The sequence below is a fragment of the Xenopus tropicalis genome, chromosome 1, assembly GCF_000004195.4.
Source record: "Xenopus tropicalis strain Nigerian chromosome 1, UCB_Xtro_10.0, whole genome shotgun sequence".
Lineage (NCBI taxonomy): Eukaryota > Metazoa > Chordata > Amphibia > Anura > Pipidae > Xenopus > Xenopus tropicalis.
This window is the reverse complement of record NC_030677.2, coordinates 182,798,822-182,821,639: the sequence shown is the minus strand read 5'-3', so window position 1 is coordinate 182,821,639 and position 22,818 is coordinate 182,798,822. Positions and strand designations below refer to the sequence as shown.

General features: G+C 39.3%; 1 protein-coding gene across 1 annotated transcript in view; it reads right to left on the bottom strand.

The window, feature by feature from the left end:
• Positions 1-22,818, bottom strand: part of map1b (microtubule associated protein 1B) — a 40,141-nt gene that overhangs the window by 5,830 nt on the left and 11,493 nt on the right. The window contains exons 2-6 of the mRNA XM_002934819.5: positions 21,699-21,800; positions 11,751-11,833; positions 9,545-9,685; positions 2,786-8,666; positions 890-1,128 (exon numbers count right to left, since the gene is read on the bottom strand). Coding sequence (XP_002934865.1) covers positions 890-1,128; positions 2,786-8,666; positions 9,545-9,685; positions 11,751-11,833; positions 21,699-21,800 — 6,446 coding nt within the window. The remainder of the gene's footprint in view (positions 1-889; positions 1,129-2,785; positions 8,667-9,544; positions 9,686-11,750; positions 11,834-21,698; positions 21,801-22,818) is intronic.

Genomic DNA, 22,818 nt, shown 5'->3' with positions numbered 1-22,818 from the left:
TACCTAGGGTCTATTGGCCTCTCAATTATTTGCTTCAGGGGATATACAAACATATACTTATATTCCCCTTGCATTTGGAATGCCCTCCCTGGTTTCCTCCAGAGAGAATCCTCCCTCAGTCTTTTTTAGACTAAACTTAAAGACTACTTTTTGGAGCACTCACCCAGCACCTGATCTGGGAACTGGCACTTATACTGTAATGTCACCCACTGTGACCTAGAGCACTTATATTTGCCTATTTGTGTCTGTAAGTTACCCCTCCCATATAGATTGTAAGCTCTACGGGGCAGGGACCTCCATCCTCTTGTCTCTTTTATTGCAACTGTACCTTGTATTTATTTGTGTTTATTGTAAAACTTCGTATTTATCTATTATTATCTTATTAACCCCCTGTTTGTATTAGTGTATTCTACTGTACAGCGCTGCGTACATAAGTAGCGCTTTATAAATAAAGATATACATGCACACATGTATATATAACCAACGTTAACAGGATACTGCCCCCAGATCAAAAGGGCATATCAACAAACAAAAATTAAGGAGTATCCCATAACTCACAAAATCCATAAAAATGAAAGTTTAATTAAAGCTCCATATTAAAAAAATATACATACAGACCCCATGGTATTCCTCCTTACGCATTTCATACCCTCCAGTACAAGTTTGAATAAACTTGTATTTGTACGGAATTTTCGAGTTACTTCTTATTTTTGTCTATTGGCCTCTGGTCATTGTGCAACTGCCGCCATATGTCATTATAATTAAGCAGCCACTATAGCTATACTGTAAATACCCCCACCCAGTATTGTAACATATAGATATCTGTCTGCAGGCTCCTTCGTATACATGCAATTACATGCAGTACTTGTGCTTGTCTGCAACACATTACCTGCATATTGTTTCCCCACTGGGCTTTGCCTTCGAGTAGAGAATCCAGGACTGCCCTGCTTGGTTCTCCAGCCGCGGGATCGTTGCCGCTCACCACATAATAGGAAGATCGAACTCTTTTGAAAAACTCCACATCTACATTTTTGTTGTTGCTGTGATTTGGTACATACACTAAATCCAGATATACAGGTGGTCCCGGGGGCACAGCTGCTGACTTAGATGTTTTACTGGTGCCACTTCCTGAGGATGAAAATCAATCTCAGCTTATTTTAGCCTGAATATTGCAACCATTTCTAAAATAGCATCAAATTGGTGCAACAAACTGCTACGGCCTGTTTTTAATTGTCTCTAGAAAATAGAGAATCGCATGGTAGCAAAAAACCTACACATAATCTATACCAGAGGTCCCCAACCGTATTTACTCATGAAAAAAGCTACTTGAGGATGCCTAATAAGGGCTGTGATTGGCTATTTGACAGCCCCATGTGGACTGTTGGCCTGCAGGAGGCTCTGCTTGGAGTAAAACTGCATCTTTGTACTTCCAAAACTTGTCTTCAAGCCAGAAATTGATAAATGGCCACCTGCTTTGAGGGCACTGGGAGCAAAATTAAAGGGGGTGGTGATGAGCAACATGTTGCTCACGAGGCACTGTTTGGGGATCATCTTTGACCAGTTGGGGATCATCCTTTAAGGAAGAGTAACACCAAAAAATTCAAGTGTATAAAAGTAATTCCAATATAATGTACTGCTGCCCTGCATTGCTACAACTGGTGTGTTTGCCTCAGAAACACTACTATAGTTTATATAAATGCTGCTGTGTAGCCATGGGGGCAGCCATTCAAAGGAGAAAAGGCACAGGTTACTTAGCAGATAACAGATAAAACACTATTGTATTCTACAGAGCTTATCCTTATCTGCTATGTAACCTGTGCACTTTCCCCTTTTTCCAGCTTTAATGGCTGCCTCCATGGCTACACAGCAGCTTATTTATATAAATTATAGTAGTGTTACTGTAGCAAACACACAACTTTGACCAATGCAGGGAAACAGTACATTATATTTCATTTGCTTTAAAAACTTTTTTTTTGTTTTAACCAGTTTCATGAAGCCTTATTTATCTAATTTTTGAATTTGTGAGGTTTTTTTTCATTCGAATAAACTCATAATTTTACTAAACTGTACGCCACCAGTGATAGCTGATGTCAGTCATAGGGTTACCCTCCTATATGTGTTCTGAGCCTGTACAGATAAAACTCTCTATATATGTCTAGCATATATTCATAATGCTGCAGTAAAGCCATGGATAAAAAAAATGATTGTATCTAAATTAAATCAGTATATTTACAGTTTTCTATGAGCTTACTGGTCACGTACAAAATACAAAAAGCAATATTACGGTTCTCTACTGCCCTGCTTAAAGGTTGTTGGAGCCCTGGCTCTGGTCCAAATTTACTTGCATTGATATAATTGGCTTAATTAGAAATTGCAGGGCCCCAACACAACTTCACTGAGAGTCTAATTAATACAGAATTTTGATTAAATTGCTGCAAAGTTCATTTTACTCTAATACAAAGTACACAAGTTACCAACAGTAAATATTAGCCATCCAGATGGAAAATGTCAAGTTTAATCTCTTGTTTCAGTGGGGTTGGTAACTTTTCTGGAAATATCTATGTTATTAGCACTGACATCAAGTATCGTTTTTACTGACCTAGACCTAGACCGGTAAAATTTGGGCTTGGTGACTGTACAAGGGCATGTCTGATTATTACAAATGACCCATACAATTTCCAAGATTTTGTTACACAAAGTATTCCCTTTATTACCTATTCTGTTTATCAATTTGCTTATCTAAATCTCTGGTTTTGAAAGTTTACACAAAATATGTTTGTCTCACCTGTGTTAGCAGTTTTGGCAGATTTTGTTGCAGATGTATTTGTGGCATTCTTTGTCTGTTTATCTTTCTCTTCAGTCTTTATGGATTTTATTTCTTGATTCAAGCTTCCCTTTGGTCCCTTCTCAACAGAATCTTTCTTTTTTGGAGAAACAGTCTTTGAACCCTTTTCCAATGTTTCCTTGATTGGTCCTGGTTTTGGTGATGCAGCTGACAGCTTTGATTTAATTTCACTTTTTCTGGCAGGGGATGATGATTTGGTCTTGGTTCCAACTTTTTTGGTTTTTGCCTTCTCTTTTATGTCCTTCTTCAATGGCTTACCTAAATTCTGTTCGACTGGCAAAGCTTCTGGGTCCATCATGCATACATCAGGGTGACGTGAAGATGGGCTTGGATCCTGCACTGGCATAGGAAGAGGATCCATGTGTTTATATGTTACTGTTTTGTCAGTGGGAATGGTCTCTGATTCATCTTCTGAGTCTATATTTGCATCTGCTGTTATAGAAGGGCATTCTTCAGTCTCTGGTGGGACATCAGAATCTGTTTGAGATGGGGCAGATTCACTCACTGAGGTTGGAGGAGTTTCATCACATTGGCGTGATTTCTGTTTTCCACCTGATGGTGGCTGTCCACCTCCAAGTTGAGCTAATGGCTTTTCTTGTTCTTGAGAATGATCTTCACTTGCAAACCACTCTATGGGATTTGGATTGATAAAAGAAGGGGACAGTTCTGTTTTGGGGTGCTTATATTCACAAGCAGAAACAAGGCAGAGGTCAACATCTTGACGGCCTTCTGCAAAAGAATGCTTGTCTGCAACAGAATATTTATCATTAATATCACCACCATAGTTGTAAGAATCAGATACACTATGATAGTTTTCCCTTTCATCTAGGTCTGCTGCACAGACAAATGGGTTTGTACTATGCAAAATGGGGGACTGTTTTGGTGAGATTGATGATCTGCTCTGAAAGGTAAATGGTTCATCTGGCAAAACCTTTAAGGGTGGTGATGGTGACTGGTGATCTCTGCTAGGTTCCATTCCTGGTGAAGTATTGGAAATACCAGGTGATTGCTTTAGTGAGGATGGTGTTGGTGTTAATGGAGAGGCATCAGTTTCAGGGGATAACTTTCCTTCCATGAAGTACATATGTTCTAGAATAGGTGGGGAGTAGAGGGGCAAATCTGTATTTTGAATGACATCTGTTAGTGACCCTTCTTCTTCCTTCAAAGGAGAAGAAACCTGGGAAGGTGTATGTGCCGAGGAAGTAGAAGGAGAAGCTTCTACATTACATTTTTCCGCTTTCTGCAAATCTTCTGTATTGGCATCATAGCATACATTATCAATGGAGATATTTTTGCCAAAGTAAGATTCATGAGGATCAGATGGGCTATATTCCACTTCTGTTGGTCCATTTTCAGAAATATGTAGCATACATGAACTTACTGCAGGATGCTCTGGAGACTGCTTGCTAAAATCCATTGCAAAAGATTGTTCTGGTGATTCTTGACTAAACTCCATTGTGGACTGTTCTGGTGACCTCTGTTCATGCAATAAAATGGATGATTTTCCAATCTTGGGGGAGAAATCTGGTGGAGAAATAGACATTGGTCTGGGGCACTCATCTCTAGATGGTGACATTTCTGTTTCATGGAATGTAGTTGGAGTTTGAACAACAGATACAGAGAGCGAGTCGTCTACTTCTGTGGAATGGGGTGACCCTACTTCAGCATGCAGAGAAGGAGATACATCATCTGTGGTTGGTTCTTGGAATGAACTAGTTGCAACAGATGCAGTGGAAACAGAAGCAACACCTTCTATATGGGAATAAGTGTCCTCTGCAACAACTTCATCTACAGGTGTAGCAGATTTGTCGGAAGCTGTACCTTCAGAAATTGACATCTTTGTGTCCTCTTTAAATGAAATGAATGGATTAGTGCTAATTTGAGTGGGTGAAAAATCTCCTGCATACTTCCCGCCATTTACCATTCCAGATGAAATACCTTTTTGATCAAAATCATTAGTTGCTGCATCTGAATAAAACTCTTTACTTGGTGAGAGCCCAGGACTCTTTTTGTTTTGCTCTGGGCTGATACAACTTGATAACATTTCAGATACTGGACTAATCCGAGTAGGTGATTTTTCATTATCATCATCAGTAACTTTTTCAAAGTCATGTCTAGCAGAAGTCTTTATATTAGTTGTCAATAACATTTCATAAGAGGTTTCTGATCCTATTAGTGGAGGACTACGTAATGGTGATAAAACTTTCTCTATTGGTGATTCTGAGTCTGGTACTGGCTCATCCATTGGACTTATGCGAGGACTATCGTTCTTTTCTTTTGAATCATAGATCTCAAACACTACAGGAACAGGAGCTGTCCTTTGTACTGTTTCTTGGGAAAGATTTGTAGACTTCTCATCGGTTGGGGACTGATGATATGGTGTATGGCCTGCGCTTCCTGCCGCAGATTGTGATGGAGATGTAACTTCCAGAGTTTTTTCTTCAGGGCTGGCACATTGCTCATTTACCTCATGAGCTTCATCAGGCAATGGTGGGAGAACACCAAGTTCAGATGCCTTTATTTCATTAGGTGTCAAGTCAAAGTTAACGCTACGTTCACTTAATGGGGTTTTAGATATTGGTGAAGGTGGAACTGGACTTTTACTGGGGCTATGCGGTTCATCCAGTTCAAAATCCTCATTTATTTCCAGTTTTGTAGATCCTATTGTTCCACTGCTTCCATAAGTATATGCTTCACGCAGGGATGATTTGCAGAATTTGTCTTCCTCTAATGATGATGGAGGTGAAAGAGTAGATGCTGAAGCATTGTATTCTAGACCTTCTGTTGCATCTGTTTTTGAGACATCAGATAAACCATTTAAAGCATCAGGCAGTGGTGAAACTCTAGTTCTGTCATATTCCTGGGAGCAGAGGTTAGCTTCATACTTAGTAATGTTCACATATTCTTGAGAAGGAGATTCACTTTCCTCATTATTGGTTTCATCGCTCATCACATCTCTAGGAGTAGACATATCATCCATTGGAGTGGGTTCACTGGATATTTCAATGGTAGAATGAGTAAATCCTGAAGTAGCAGTAAATTCTTCTGGTTGATCTTCTCTATTTTCTTCATCAGAAACAGTTGCCTCACTTTCAGAACCACCTGGCAAAGTTTCATCATGAATAAAAGCACCTGGCTCTACAGCTGGTGATGGAGGTTCAGATGTCTTGCATGGTATAGCAGACAATACATATTTATCATCACTGTCACTTATGAACTCAGATTTCTCTTTAACAGCTGTAGTGTAATCCCGCTCTGCTTCATACTTCTCTGTTTCTTGTTCATCATCCTTGGCATCATCTGTTTTATCCTCATCCACTTCCTCTTCTGTCTCATCAGCTTCTCCTTTTTCCAAACTTTCATCAATATCCTCTTCAGCTTGTTCATCTGCAGCTTCAATATCAGCAATGTCTTCATGACTGTCATGTTTCTCTTTTCTGCTTTCATAGGCATCGGTGTCAAGGTCTTCTTCAGTTCCATCTTCTTCAGCTGTGGCTGGTTGGTCTTCTAGTGATGTCTTTTCCACTTGTTCCTCAACTTCTTCTGTTTCTGCTTTTTCTTCATAGTCCCCTGCCTCAGATGACTCCTCAAGACCAGTTCCTTCATCCTCAAACTTCTCATTTTCATCTGTTCTATGTTTTTCTACCACCTCTAGTTCTTCTGGGGTCTGTTCACACTCCCCTTCTGTAGTAGTAATACCTTCATCTGGAGAATCAGCAGGTTCTTCACTGCTAGTGTGGTCTTTCTTTATGGCATAAGACTCAATATGTACTATATCAGCTTCATCACTAGGTTCCTGTAACTGAGATTTCAACTCAACTGTATTCAATACAATCTCTTCATCTCGCAGTTCTTCAAAGTCTTTTGTTAAATCCTCTGGTGAAGACATCAATGATCTTTCTGCCAAAAGGTCTGCTGCTTTCCGAGTGGTTTCCACTGAGGCAGGAATGGCAGCTGCTGCAGCAGCCGCGGCTGCAGCAGATACAGTTGCTGCAGCAGCAACTGCTCCAGACACTGGCTTTTTCTCAGTGACCTTAGTTTCTTTCTTTATTACTTTTGCCTTGTCCTTTGTTTTGCTTGGAGTTGCACTATCTTTCTTTATCACATCATCCTTCTTTTGTACTTTCTTCACAGAAGTCTTCTTACTGTCAGTAGAAGGTGCTGGTACTTTCTTTGTCTCTTTTAAAGGCTTCTTACCTTCTTTTTTGGACTCCTTTTCTTCCTTTTTTTCTTTCTCTTCTTTTTTTGATTCCTTCTTTACTTCTTTTTGAGGTGTCTCTTTCTTTACTTCTTTCTTCAACTCCTTTTTCTCCTCTTTCTTTGATTCTTTTTTTACTTCTTTTTTAGCTTTGTCTTCTTTCTTGACAACAGGTCTGTCTTCCTTTTTAACTGGGTCTTTCTTGCCTTTATCTTCTTTAACATCTTCAGATTTAGACTTTACTTCTTTTTTTACTGCTTTTTCTTTAACAATTTTAGGTTTTACGTCAGCTTTTTGTTTTTCTACTTGTTCTTGTTTAATTGTGGGCTCTTTGTTTGCTTCTGGTAAGAATTTAGTCTCACTTTTCTTGACTGGGACTTTATCTTTACTCTCTGCTTTTTGGCTCTGTTCAGTATGGCTACTTTTAACAGCTTCCACTGGCTCTTCTTTAGATCCCTTTCTAACTGGCTTACTGGAAGGAGTTTTTGTGGACATTTTTAAGCTCTCTTTGCTTTCTGCTCTCTGCTTAATCTTTGCTTGCTTTACTGCAGGGCTTGAGACATTATCACTCAAATCTTTCTGAGTTATAACAGGCTGCTTGAGAAAATCTAGATGCTTGAGTTTTTCTAGACCTTCAAGTATTTGGTATTGAGTTGTGTTCCCTGGAAACAGAACCCTCACAATTTTTTCTGATGGATTTGCTGGGTGCCATACAATTAGAGATGAAATTGAGGTGAAATAATTAACAGGTAGTTCAACTTCTTGTCCATTAGGTAAAATTAAACCAGTTTTCTCTTTATTGTTCCCCGACCACTGCTGCATAAAATATTGCATTTCTGTGCTACCTTTTACTGGGTTTAACACATACATCTCAAGTTTCCCGACACCCATTTTTTGGAATAAAATGATAGGATCAATTGTGTTTCCTACACTTCTGAAAAGAGGTTCAGGTTTCATTGACAGTTTATTCAAATACTGAAGTGTAAAACAAGCTTCTTCCAAACTTCTTCTTACTTTAAAGTTTGGTTCTGGATTTTTTAGATTGTCTGGTACATTTAAAAACACTACTCCGAGATCTGGAGATATAAGGTTTTTTAACCAGTCACTGTTAGTAGTTGAACCTTGAGACTGTTCTTCTTCCAGCTCTGCCATTTTCCTTTGCAGCATACTATTGATACCAGGCAGGTTGTCATCACCAATGTGAGTAAGTAAAATCGAATCTACTCTGTCTAGATGTCGGATAAGTTTCCAGAAACAAGACTTTCTGTCAGATCCACCATTAACAAGCATATTGAAGCCATTTACAGCAAATAAGGCAGAATCACCCCTACCCCCTGGAAAAATATAGCAACAAGGTTTTGAGAGCTTTAGGAAGCCTCCAGAGGTTGGGGGTTCTAAAATATCAAAAGGTGAAGGCATCTCTACAGATTCAGACAGATATTCTGTAAATTCTGATAATCCTTCCATTTCAGGCAAAATTGAAGCTGAATTAAGTTTAATGTTGATGAAATCTTGAAGGTTGTGCCTTTCTAGATTAGAATTCTTCCAATATCCTTCTTCAGGGCAAAAAAGTGTCAAACTTGCTTTGTTCCCAGGGTGTGTTGTACTGAGCAGTTCACCAATCTATAAAAACAATTTAGATTGATAAATGCTAATGCAATATACAAAGGGAAACACTTAGCTGTAAGTAACACAAGTTAATGTTTAGGTAATATACAATACTGTCTCAAGATAATAATCTAATTTAATAATGCTGGAAAATTTTCATCAAGCATAAAAGATATAGGAAGCAGCAGCATAATTAGGGCGGTGCAGACGTCATGTCTGTGGGGCTCAAAGACAGAAGGAGCCCGGCAAGGACCAGTGTCCCCCCAATGGCCAACATTCCATCCACTATGCCCGACCACCCATGCACCCTCCTCCATCTTGCCCTAGGATCCCAGTTTCAGACCCCCTGCTCTCACTTTTGTATCTAGGGCTGTTGCAGGGGGAGTGTGTCTGCAATTATGGGGGGGCCTTTAAGGGACAAAGCATTTACTAATACCAATACTGGAGGTACACCAACAACAATTGTAAGCCTTGCCATTAACAGCTGAGTTATACATAAAATGAAGGTGTTCCCACTGGTACCTTCCAGTTCCTTAACTCAGGAGTGGTGGTGTAACTGCCATATAGCTGCTCCTCAATGCTCAATGCTTCTATGTTGAAAATTAGGCTTTGAACATGTTGGTGGTGGACTTTACGTGGAGGATATAAAAGTTAAAGTGCAGCAACCATAGCAATCAATCAAAACCTAATCTGTCTGCTGCATGGTAACATAAATAACTGGTTGCTTTGGGATACTATACTGATAATATAGTATAGTATACTGATAGTATACTGATAATTTAGCCTAGTGTAATAAATGATGCCCCTTTACTAAACATGGAAGATCTGTTCTATTCTATTTGCAAAATACTTCCCAGTGATCAACTAAACAAATAAAAATGTCTGCCTCATACCTCCTGATCTGTAAATATCTCAATAAAGTTCTGAAAAGAAAAGGATCCTGATTGGAGAATAAGTTCGCCAGTATTTTCAAAGCACTGTCCAGTCAACACCAGAAGCTTGTGTCGAGCAGCATCTGTGATCATCAGTCGTACCTATTAACAAAAGATAGAGAAAAGCACAATAAAGGAAATGGGCAAACATATAGAACACTACACTCGAAGTGCCTTGCAGGTCCCCCTTGTCTCAAGCGTAGGCTGCGGGGATATGAATGTCAACAGAGTCACTATGTCAGTGGCGGTTTCAAGGTGACCATTCTAGTAGCTTGGGCAGTACTGACGTCCACTGCTGGCTATGTGACTGACATTGGAAACTTGAGCAGTAATAGAGCACTGATAACTGGCAATACAACCAAATGCTATAAGCCCTCCTGCAATGCCAGAAATAGGGTTATAGGGCTTGCTTGCACTGCCCCTTAGCAGGTACACGCTGAGTTAAAACTGCACAATGCAGCTATATGTTGGTAATGACAGAAACATTCAAAGACTTCAATTATGGAAGTTGCGGAAAAGAAAACAGAAGGACAACATGAGGTAACAATTCTTTACAAATGCTTTCCAGTATATGTGGTTGAACTAATTCAATAAAGATGTTTAAACCTGCACTGGATAATTATAAAGCAGAATTAATTATTTAATGGGCAGATAAGATTGACCATCTGGTTCTTTTTTGCCATTAAATGAGGGTTTACTAATCAGAGGAAGCTACATTAGATAAGACCTAGGACATTTGGGTTGGGTTGGGACACTGGGAAAAATCCGACTCTTGCAGCGCTCCCCCTGCCCGACCGCTCTTCCCCCTGACGCGTTAAATTTACATGCTTGGGGTAGGACATCGGGTGGGGGGCCCTGCGAGGGGGGTTAGCGGGGCCCCTGCGGGGGGGGGCTAGGGGACATCTGCAGGGCCCCTGGGGCGGTGAGCCCTTCACTCCCCAGTCTGACCCTGTGGAGAAGGCAGAACAGGTCATCAAGCAGGACGGAACCATAAAGAAGAAAGGTTTGTGGCATTCTGCTTGTGAGGTGTGGGCATATCTGAAGTTAATGTGTTTGTGACCCCCCCCCCCCCCCCCCTTTCAATTGAGTCTAAAACATGTAGAAGTGGAAGGCAAATAATTTAAAAACTATAAACATGATATCACAAGAATGCTGCGATGGAACAACATGCATACTGTAACATTATTTGTATTTGCTGTGTATTCTCTTATACCTTCTCTGCATAATACAAATTCCACTTCCATGAAACTAAGCAAAATGGCAAATGTGTAGCCTATCACTGCTTTTATCATTTTATTATTTTATCATTTATACTTTTGATCTGTTCCCATTTCTCAGCAAGTCTTTATTTTCTGCATGGAATTGCAGCATATAACAGCTGCATGGCTAAATTTAGCAAAATGTTTTCAAGCAAATGACCTCTAACTGCAGCCGGCAGCCATAACTGAAAGCGGATACCTGCATTATGCCCAACTGTGACGTAAGTTACTAATATTTTCAATGACTCAAGCGGACACACCCTCCCCAAATATCCATCCGCTCTTTTCCTGCTTAAGTTCAGGGTCCTTTGGAAGACAACTTCCTTTTGTAATTAGGACAAAGAAATAGGAGGACTATATAAATGTTTTCAATGAGGGATACATCATAGTAATGAGTTTTATACTCATACAGGCATGTACCTATATTGTGCCTTGTTTGTAACACAAATCATTACAGGGGAACTAAACATAAATATGGGAAGAGTATATAATAAGCTTCTGATATCAACCTATATTTATATGTAATATAGTAATGTATATACATCCTTATACATCCAGCAATAGAAATACAGTGTCAGTTTCACTTATAATACCCCAGGACACATGATCAATTGAATGCAGTGCCTACTGAATGTATAAAACCCCCCAGAATGCATGACAGGACATAATCACATTTTTTTACATAAGCATGCAGTGTCACGCAGAATAAAGGTAAACCCAAAATATAAATGATTATTTTTCTTTTTTTTTTATTATATTTGTATAATTACAGAATCCAGAAGATTTTTGTTCAGTACCACAGAGTTGGCACAGCACATACAACTGCCCAATCATATAGGCATAAGTGGGAAAGATTAGCGGAAATCTTCACCGTTGTTTATTCCACTTCAAAAAGAGATGGGCATTACCTCAGTACTGACGGCTTCATCTGATGGGTTGATTAAAACGACTGTTTCTAATACATCACTCCTGTGGTGAAGGATTTTTTGTCCTGCAAAGACACAAACAAATACAGGTATAGAAATAGCTTTATTTCCTGTCAGGTGATCACTAAATGGTGGCTCAAGGGAAAAGATGTCAATATTTACTGATATATATATATTTCAGTTTGGTAAGATTTTTTAATAGGCCACTTAACCAACAGATAGTTTTATCATATTAAGTATTCATTTTGGGGGTATAGTTATGCTTTAAGCATGAATCTTAATAGTATGCACATGAAATCTGCAATTTTATACATAATGTCTATACTGTTTAGTCCACATTTGCTTCCACTGTGATTGAAAGCTGGGACTCCAATGTTTTAATTAACAATGGCAGGTTATTTCTGCTTCAGAAAGCCAATTCTGTAAAATACTGGTGGAAAAAAATAGTGCTAAGGTGCCCCTACACGTGAAGGTCTCCCGTGTATGGCCACCTTTAGATAGGGTCTTCTAAGGTCGACAACAGAAGTTCACACCCTAGGCCCACTATCAATTAGATATAGCTATTGTCACATGTTTAGAGAGGTCGTAAAAAGGATTAGCTAATGGGAATTCTCCTAGGCTGAGAATCTCTAGGGTCTGTGCTCACCAGGCGATCCTTTGGTATGCCACTACAACCATAGAAACAAAATGCAGGCAAAAAATCATGCAGGCAATTAACCTTTTGAACAGATTTAGGGACAGTCTGGAACCTACCAAGGGGGTGTCTAGTGTTATGGCTGTGGTGTAAAAATATGGGTATGGCCAAATGTGCAAATTGTGAAATATCTATCTTGGTGTTGATCTCTTATGAAACAAAAAACAGCCCAGAACTATTTAAACTTGGAAAAGCTAAGCTCAAGTATAAGTATTCTGTTCTGCTTCCGTTTCTCTTTTTTGTTCATCTGTAAGGAACCTTATCTGTATTATAGCCTTTAGGCTTATAGGTATTTAACACAGCTACACAATTGTATCGTGCTACAGAGAATAAAGACTAAAATGTGGCAGTGAGATAATTATTGCATCTATTTCTGTCCTTTATCTGCAATGCCAAGCGGCAGTCACACCGTTAGCGTGGGCTCAAGGAAATAGTGGCACTATTCAACATATTCCCCTTTGTTATTAATAACATATCTGCTTTACAGAAATTGCATTTTGTCATATGACCAGGCCTGATAAAAAAACATAGTTTTTAAAAAACCTTTTGAGGAAATTGAGGAAAAACAGATTCGGCTGAAACGACTTTACTAATACAACAGCAGAAGCAGTCTGACATGCCCACATTCTATTGGTCAACTTATTCAGGCCAACAGCCCGAATGTTGAATGATTCACCAACCATAATTTTAATTATGGAATAAAGGCTAAAATGTATACCTTTTCATTCATTTTTCATCTACACACTACCAATCAGAACCCCCTTGTCATCATATAAGCGTATAAGTGTTAAGTGAAGGACTACTGGTTTTGAGTGACACAACATTTTCCTGGCTATACTGTATCAGCAAATGACCTTAACAGAAAAAATCCATTAGATCAGACAAGAACAGTAAGATCTATTTTCTGTATGCATGTGGATATTTATAGACCAATCCAGGGCTGATACTTTGCAACGGTTAAATTACGTTATTTTTTTCTCTCTATGAGTTTGTCTAATGGAAATACATACATACATTTTCTATTTGCTGTTTAATTTACAAAAGTTCCAAAGAGACCTTACTGGCTCTGCCTAAGGTATGCCCAAGTAGCAAAGCAAGAGTCTGTGCAGCTTGTTCCTCTCTCCCCCTCCCTTCTGCTCTCTCCACATCACCTCCCTGCTCTCTCCCCCTCCTATCTCTGCTGTAATCTGAGCTACCAGCAGCCAGAGCTGCAGCACGGAAGCTTCTGAGACTGAGCTAAAATGGCAGCTGCTATCTTAAACAAACAGAAGGAGCTTCTAGGGCTGGTGGATAATATCAGGCTAATTCGAACAAACTAAAATGGCAGGCATAGGTGCTGTCAGTTCGGGGACCACATCAACTAGCCGATGCAGTCCCCAATCCGTTGGAAAAGTCAAACCTGCCTAATTGAGATCTGCCCAATTTCAGGCCAGATGTTGGTTGAGGAGGTTGGTTGGTTGTGCCCATATATGGACAGATAAGCTGCTGAATCAGTCTAAAGTACTTAAATCGGCAGCTGAAATCGCCCTGTGTATGGCCACCTTAAAACCAGGCCCAGATTTGTGGCAAGGCCTAGGGTGGCACACATTTAGGGCAGCATGCCGCCCAAGCCTACCTGAAATTTTTGCTCACATACGGAGCAATGGGGACCACTCCCCCCTGCAAATGGGGGCATCCTCGGGGTGCCCCAACAGCAAATCCGGCGCTGCTTAAAACAGATTTCCCATAGGCAACAAATCTCCTTATTTGCCATCATCCCAAATTAATTTAGGTTGTTTTTTATTTCCCAGCCTCACTAATCCATTGGTCAGGGAGGCTTTTAATGATGCTAAGGCAGTTTAAAGAGGTACTTAACTTTCAGTATGTTACAGACGGTCTTATTCTTAGCAATTTTTTAATGGGGATTCATTTTTTAACATATTTTGTAATTATTTGCTTTCATAAAAAATAGGGGAACAAACACCTCTTGGAATATCAGTCCACATCTTGCTAAAAGTTAATTTTAAGGTGAACTACCCCTTTAAGAAGAATGTTGTGGCTGCAGTGAGCATAGGGGATGTTCCAATTTACCTAATCAAAAGTATACAAAGCAGCTGTATTTCCTATATGTGCAGTATGCATCTCCTTGTGCCTTACTGGATAAGCAGGTTACATTTCCCTCAATTGTTTTTAATAAGCCTTAAATAAGGAACAGGAGGCAGACGACCAAGCATTTGTATCAGCAATAAAGACAGATGAAGTCTATTTCACTCCTGTGTGCAGTGTAGGTCAATTTAGTGAAGGTTACACATAAAGAAAATGGAGGAATCTTTCTCCCCCCCATTCCTATTTATCTAATAACTGTAGATTCCCATAGGAGCCCAATGGACAGGATGCAAAACCTTTTAGTGTTTTATCAATACAGAAGCCACAATACTTCCATCATTCTTCATCTTATTGTATAAGCAAAAACCTAAGTTCCACTAAATGTCTTTACTTCCCTTTATATAACAAAAGTATAGTTAAGAAAATATCAAGAGAATGATATGAATGGTATAGAAATGTAACATTAGGCTAAGGAAATAGCTCTTGCAGTAATGGAGACAGCCCCCCTTTGGGACTAGAGAGGTTCTGTATACAGTGCGCAGTAATAATGGCAGGAAACAAGGGATATTACAGGCAGTCGTGTCAAATAATTGGTCTGAATGCTTGAAAGGGCCTGGGAGCATGTATTGATTTTTCTTTCTATGTGAGAGCCCAAGTCTCTCTGTTAAAATTTCATTTCATATTGTTTTGTTGATTTATTTATAAAGGTTTAGAAGTTTGCTAATAAAATTGTTAAATTATTTAACGTTTCTCTGATTCACATTATTTTTTATTAAATTTTAAGTTGGACAAGCAAATTGTATGACAGAATATCTATAAATATATTGATAGGGCTTGACATAAGCAGCCTATGTCTTGGCAAAGAAAAATAATCCATATTAACGCATGGGTAACAGTAATGTCAACAAAAATGATACAGAAAGTGAAATATAATATTGTGTTCAAGGCTACAGTTTAATACGCTATAAAATATTAAGGCAAACAATTTGTATTTTTCATGAATTTCATGGATTAATAAACTAGTATAAACTTCTCTCTTTGTCGTTTAAGGATTCTAAAGAAAATGACCAATTTTTCATGAAATAAAGTTTTTGGTTTTTTAGATTTGGGTCTTAGAATATTCCAGTGTTATTGAGGGATAATGCATGTGGCACAATTATGGTCAGAATGTTAAAATAAGTGTAGCTGCATGTGTGCTTTGAAGTTCCATGACCTGTATAAAAGCCCTTGGTCTTCTGCCTCATGCTTTTATATGGTCATGGAACTCCTCGTGACTTATTTCTTTATCCTTTGACTTATGGGTATTCACAAAAGAAAAAGCTGAGGCTTCTGTTTCCTTATGTTCTTTCTATTTTAAAAATGAAACCATGCTATGTTGGCATCACACAGTGTAGGTTTTGGTGGGATGTTCTGCCCAATAGGGGTAATACACAGTTACATGTGGGTTAAATGTGGGTTGTAAAAAGACAACTGGCCATCATCTGCAGTACAGGTATGAGATCTGTTATCCAGAAACCTGTTATCTATAAAGCTCCATTTGCTTTTTCTTTGTAGTAATAAAACAGTACCTTGTAATTGATCCCAACTAAGATATAATTAATACTTTTTGGATGCAAAACCATCCTATTAAGGTTAATCAATGTTTCATTGATTTTTTAGTAGACTTATGGTATGGAGATCCAAATTACGGAAAGACCCCCAGAATGCCCTTGGTCCCGAGCATTCTGGATAATGGGTCCTATACTCGTACTGCAGTGTATCCATAAACCCCTGTAACTCTGGCTATTATGCCAGTGCATCACTAGGCAGAGGACTCCTCAATCCCAGAGCCTCGCAATAGAGAACAGTTTGCATTATCACTGTGATTGTATACTGTCTGGTCCACTTTAATAATATCTTTCAGTAATAAAAATAAAAAAAAAACTGAAAATATTAAAATACATTATTTAATCCTCCATGACAACTGGAATTAAGAAAAATGATATACAAAGTCAATATTCTTTAAATAAAACTTCATTTTTATTTTTAAAGAATGTGTCTGGAAGATTCTTTCTTTTGGCATAGGGAAATCTTAGCAGCCCGGTGAATAAAGTGGCTGGAAGGGACAGAAGACAGAGTAATATTGCTCGGCTGGAGGAGACAATACTCAGTGGCAGATGTTGCTGCAGACAAAGGGGACATCAGGCTGAGTTGTGACACATACAGTCAGGGGGTGCTGGGCTAAGCTCACACATGCTAATTTCACAGGAGGAGACCAGCACCCAAATCACTCCCTTATGAGGAAAGAATAGTGGAAAAAGCTTTAATTTTTCATCACAGCTGCCAATATAAAGGTATACAGTTCCTGGTAATATTCTACCCTGTAATTATGCCCCAGCTCATGCAGAAGGATATCTGTGGCAGTAATGCTCCGGCAGCACAATAGAGGCGCTTCCACAGACTAAAACACTAACGCCTGTTCATATTTTAGGAAAATTCATAGGAAAATATAAAGCAATAAAACTATTTGTGAACATTTTAGATGACAAGATGAAATATATTTATCTCCCTTGTGACCTGACACACACCCGAGGCACAGGTCCTCGAGTGCCTATATGGTCAACTTTGACCTTGTCAAAAACCAACGAGAAGGGTGGATTATGACATTGTGGGCAGGGTAGCCACTTATGGGGGTGGCATCATAACATTTGGGGGGCATTTGTGCCTTTTGGGGCCAGGGCTGTAACATCAGAGGTAGTTATTATCCAGATTATTGTTCGGGGTTTACAAGAACAGACAGTTGTGACCCAAATAGCCCTTAAAATAAACAAACTGTTTGGGTCAAAACTGAACAGGTGGCAACCATAGAAACTCCACAGCTTTTTCTTAACTTGCATAGGATTTGTTATGGATGTAAGCAGTGACATAACTATAGAGGAGACAGACCCTGGTCGCAGGGGGGCCGGGAGAGTGGGGTCTGCTTCCTCTACAGTTATAGAAATCCCCCCTGCCCAGTCCCCTCTTACCTGACAGTGGACGGGGAGTGGGAGATGCAACCAGTAAGGCGAGTGAGTAGTGGGGCCAGAAAGGGGTGGATATGCGCCCATGGCCCCCCAAAGCATTCTTATGTGGGAGGGGGGGCACTGCCATGTAGCTATGCCAATGGATGTATGTATCAAAGGGTGAACTCTATTTACACCCTGTGATAAATATGCTCCTATATATAAGCAAGCTTACACTGATTTCATGTTATATACAAAGGGACATGGGAGTCGCAGATAATAACTCGCCATAGCCATGTATGTTTGTTATATATGTCATTTCCATAAAAATTTTAAAGCACCTTTAGCACTGCCAATGTGACCAGACACTGCTTGTAATAGGAATTCCACCGATTAACAAAACAATTTCCTTCAGATTGTATAACCATTCTCAGCTGTTAATGAGCTGCTCCGAGCATGTTGCATCAACACTCTCTTTATTCTCACAACAATGAGGCAATTGATGCCAATGCCTTTGCACAATGTACAGTTTAAACATATGATCATAATCTGTTTTGGAATTAAGCTGCTTTCGATTCACAAGGCAACATATACTGTATGTGGGGCTTGGATTTTCTCAGTGTTGTTTAAGTTGAGCAAAAAAATGGATTATATAAAAGAGGCAGCAAAAATGAGTGTCAAATGTTGTATTCGATCTTCTACTCCTAACTATTGTTATATTTATATATATATACAGATAGGGGCCATGTATGGAGCCCTGCAGAGAGGCAGAGGCAGTACATAAGAAAAATGTGGCATATCCAGTGTTGTAACTTCATGGCTCCAGGACCCCTCACAAAAAAAATCCCTGCCGCAATAAATACCTGCCCTCTTCTACTCCCAGCCCGCTGGCATCCCACACTCTCCGCCCACTTGTTCTCAAGTAGGAGGGCAGCCGGGGAGGGGGGATTTCTATACAGCTATAGAGGAAGCGGGTCCCATGGCCCCCCCCCCCCTGCACCCATAGGGTCTGTTTCCTCTATAATTAAGGAAACTGCCAGTACCATAACACAACAGTAGACCATTATGGTTGCAGTTACCACTCACTAAACAAACAAATGCAGATAAATATGTCTTGTAAAGCAGGAAAAATATGCCAGTGTGTTTACTCAAATGTGTTCTTTTCTGCCTCAGGTAATACAAATTTTGAGATTCCGCTGAACCTTCAATATACTCTGCGACTGCTAAAGTTGCCAGTCTTTCTTCTCTATTAATAACATTGGCATCAGGCATCATTTTTAGCATTCAACCTGGGAAAATACTTGTCAGATGGCAACTGTAGCCACTGCATGTCTGGGCTTTGTTGGTAGATGGTTTATGGCATTTTAGGGTTGCTTTAGACTTATCTCTACTGGATACTGTTTATTATGACCTGGATAAATGAACTTCATCGACAGTCTGTAGTATAATGTGACTAATGGAGAGTGTGTTCATATAGCAATATATAATGTCCTGCCTATCTGTGCCCAGGGGTATTGCTATGCAGTGATTTACCATACCAACCACTACATACAGCACTTTGTATAAAGTGCCATGTGATATTGTGTCTCACTGATGACTAACTTGTTAATAACCATATTGACTCATTTATTAAAGGGGCACAGAATTCAAACTATTGCACAATTCGAACCCCATAAACTGTGTCCAATATGGCACAATTTACTACCCCCATAAGGCCTCATGGAGCCTTACTAAATACAGCAGGTACTTTGTAAAGAGATCTGGTGGCTAGTTAGACTATTATTGTAGGGATGAGTGACAAGTAGACATTCTTTCTGGTACTTGTAGTTCATTGTCGCTTAATAGGAATGGGGTACTGGTTGGACATCACTGATATTCAGACTAAAATTTATGCTATGTTAGTGCCCAGGCCATATGCCCCATCCGAATGTGGTCATGACCATCCCAAAATCTGAATGACCATACCCAAAAATGCACTTTTGAGTGCCATCAAAATGCAGCATTTTCCCCCACAATTCCAGCATCAATGCAGATACAAACAGGTAATTCTTGTGTCGTAGTTGTGCTGTGTCTACTGCAAATGCATCCAGTTTGTCAAAATGGACGCAACTGCCCAGCATTACTGGGGTTTAAAGCAGTTTGCATAATTGGTTTTCATTTAACAAATCCAGTATATATATATATATATATATATAGATCAGATATCTACAGCAATTAATACTAATGCTTTTTACTGGGCTTTGTTTTTATGGATATTGATTCTACAGTATAAGAATGTATTTGGTGGTTTTACTGCTAGAAAGCTATTATTGTGCATTTGAAATTAGAACTCAGAAATCAGGCAGCAGAATTTGTTCTTTATGCAATATTTATCACACAGGACTCGCAGTGCTCACAGCTGTGTGCCAGCCTGAAACGCTGTCATTAGCAAGTGGCCAAACCCCTGGGATACAGTAACGCGGAGCTTGCCTATAGAGCTCATCTATGAAAATGCCCCTAAACAGAAAGCGCTTGAAAACTGGGAGTGCAGGATGAATTCTAATAACCTTTATCAGATTGTAATCCGTGAGGATAAAATTTAAATCACTTTCCACAATTTGGATTTAAAGGGCTGTAATTATACTTTCCCCATGAGATTAACTGCCTTTCTGAGAGCGTGTAGCAAGGTGGAGAGGAGGGGGAGACATAAAGTGGGTGACAAAGCAAAATCTAATTCCTTTCATGAATCTCCCACAGGAGTTGAAGGCCACGGCACATTTTATAGCGCTAATATTGGCCTCTGAGCGGTTTATACAATTTTAACATTTTTATAAATAGTCCTACAATCGTGAAGCCAGATTTCCAAAGCTGTAGTAATTGTAATGTAAGCCATACATCTATATTTAATTCTTTTTTAGTTTTAGAGCAAAGACATATATAAATAAATGAAACACATTGAGTCATATACTCTGTATCATTGTTAGGCACCCCCAGTAAATATAATTGCTTGCCTTGCAGCCCAGGCCTGTGCCCCGCTGCACTCTTTGGGGTACCTTCTATATGAACACCTGCACTGCTATCTTGATAAATTTCCCAGGGGTTCCATGGGCTGCCCATGCCCACTACCTTGCCTGCAGTGCTTCTGTTCGGAGCATTTACAGTTTAACAAAATGGCTTTAATCTACTGTGGAAGCACCATCCCTGGATTAGTGCAGGGAACCCAAGGAAGACTGATCAAAAATTGTGGCGTAGTGCTCATATTTTTTTCAGACGGCCGGAAAAGCACCATCTACAAGGTTATATATAGTGATTATATTTACTGCGGGGCGGGCTTGAAAATTAGCAGCCCCTAGTGAATATGACTTTCCTCATCCTTTGAAAAAGAAGTAAAGGTTAAAACACCAGGGGTGCCAATATGTTGGTAACCCCCCCCCCCCCCCAGTAAGGCAAAATCGCTAATCCTGAGGTCTGGGCTGGTGAACGTTCTCCATAAAAACTGCACTGGCCTGGGGTACATTCTTTCAGGGAGCAGCCCCCCTTTGTTTTTAACCATTAGCGACTGCACTATATAAATATATAAATAACAATATAAATGGGTGGGCAGCACACAATTCTATCAGGGAACTAATCTGTAAAATTCCTAGAAACATAATGTTTCATTTAGCGTAGATAATTTTGAGACTGTTGGGACTGACTGGCTGACAATGCAATAGATACATAGAAGGCTAAGGCAAATATGAATTATGAACAATGTGTCGCTAATTCCCCGATTTCCTCCGGAGAGAATCCTCCCTCAGTCTTTTTAAAACTAAACTTAAAGACTACCTTTTGGAGCACTCACCCAGCACCTGATCTGGAAACTGGCACTTATATTGTAGTGTCACCCACTGTGACCTATAGCACTTACATTTGCCCATTTGTGTCTGTTAGTTACCCCTCCCATATAGATTGTAAGCTCTACGGGGCAGGGACCTCCTTCATCTTGTGTTTATGACTCTTATTGCAACTGTACTTTGTATTTATTTGTATTTATTGTTGTACTTTGTATTTATCCATTATCTTTAACACCCTGTTTGCATTAATGTATTCTACTGTACAGCGCTGCGTACATAAGTAGCGCTTTATAAATAAAGATATACATACATACATACATAATGAATTGAGGTAGGACAAAGCAATAGAGAGTCTCACCTCTAACTTCAGGAGAAAATCTGGCTGAGTGGCGCGACACAAAAAGCTTAAGCTCTTGATCCAAGTTGCACTGAATTAGATCTGTGTCCCATGATCGGATTCCTGTAAGACAAATCGAAACATGTTTATACAACCCAAATTACCTTACCTTATATACATCTGATTTTAGTATATCTCTTACACATTTGGGATACAAAACTCATGGAATCATAACTACTATATATACTATAACTCTAATTAAAACTGGGAAATGATACAGTGGAGATACACAAATACTGGCTGCCATTTAATATATAGCAAAGCTCAGAATCATTAATAATATTATTATAATATGATGTATTTATGGAAGCCTTTCATGTAGCAAACTAGCATGACTTCAGCCAACCTTGCACGGTTATATTCAGAGTTATCGCCCAACTAGAAGTAGGATTTGATCATGTTCATGTTAATCATGTAAAAAAGCCTTTGTCCCATTGGGGCTTGATCCTTTGGAGGATAAGATGGAATCTCATAGCAACTAAGAGAACTGATACTGAAACAAATTCTCAAGTGTACTGTAGACATACCTTTGGCAACATAACATATGTAAGTGTTTAAAGCAATAGTTACAGGCTGGGCACATCTGAGCATTCATAGGCGATTATACATGACAAAGCAGTCAGATCATCCCACTGTAACTAGTTATCTACCCTTAATGTCACTGCTACTATTTTACACCTCTCTTATTCCCCTTTATTTATATGAATCGCCTCTTTTACTCTACATTCCTGACCTCTTTCCACCAGTTTAAATATTGATTACAATGGGACCATTAATCCAACTGTATGGCCTCCAGATAGACAGTTCTGTTCAATGCCATTGTAGAGTGGAGGAAAAACAACTAAAATATTGTACATAAAAGAGAACACACACCTAAAAATATTCCCCAACACTTACATAATTCGCTCACCAATGAGGTCCCACATAACAAGCATAATAATATAAATCCCCTTCAGTACAGGGAATCTTTTAATTAAAAAAAAAAAAAAAATACCCCTTCCCAAGCTCTGACCTTGGTTTATATATTCTGTTATGGGTTTTTGTACTGCAATAGGACTTGAATTATCCTGATCTAAGATTA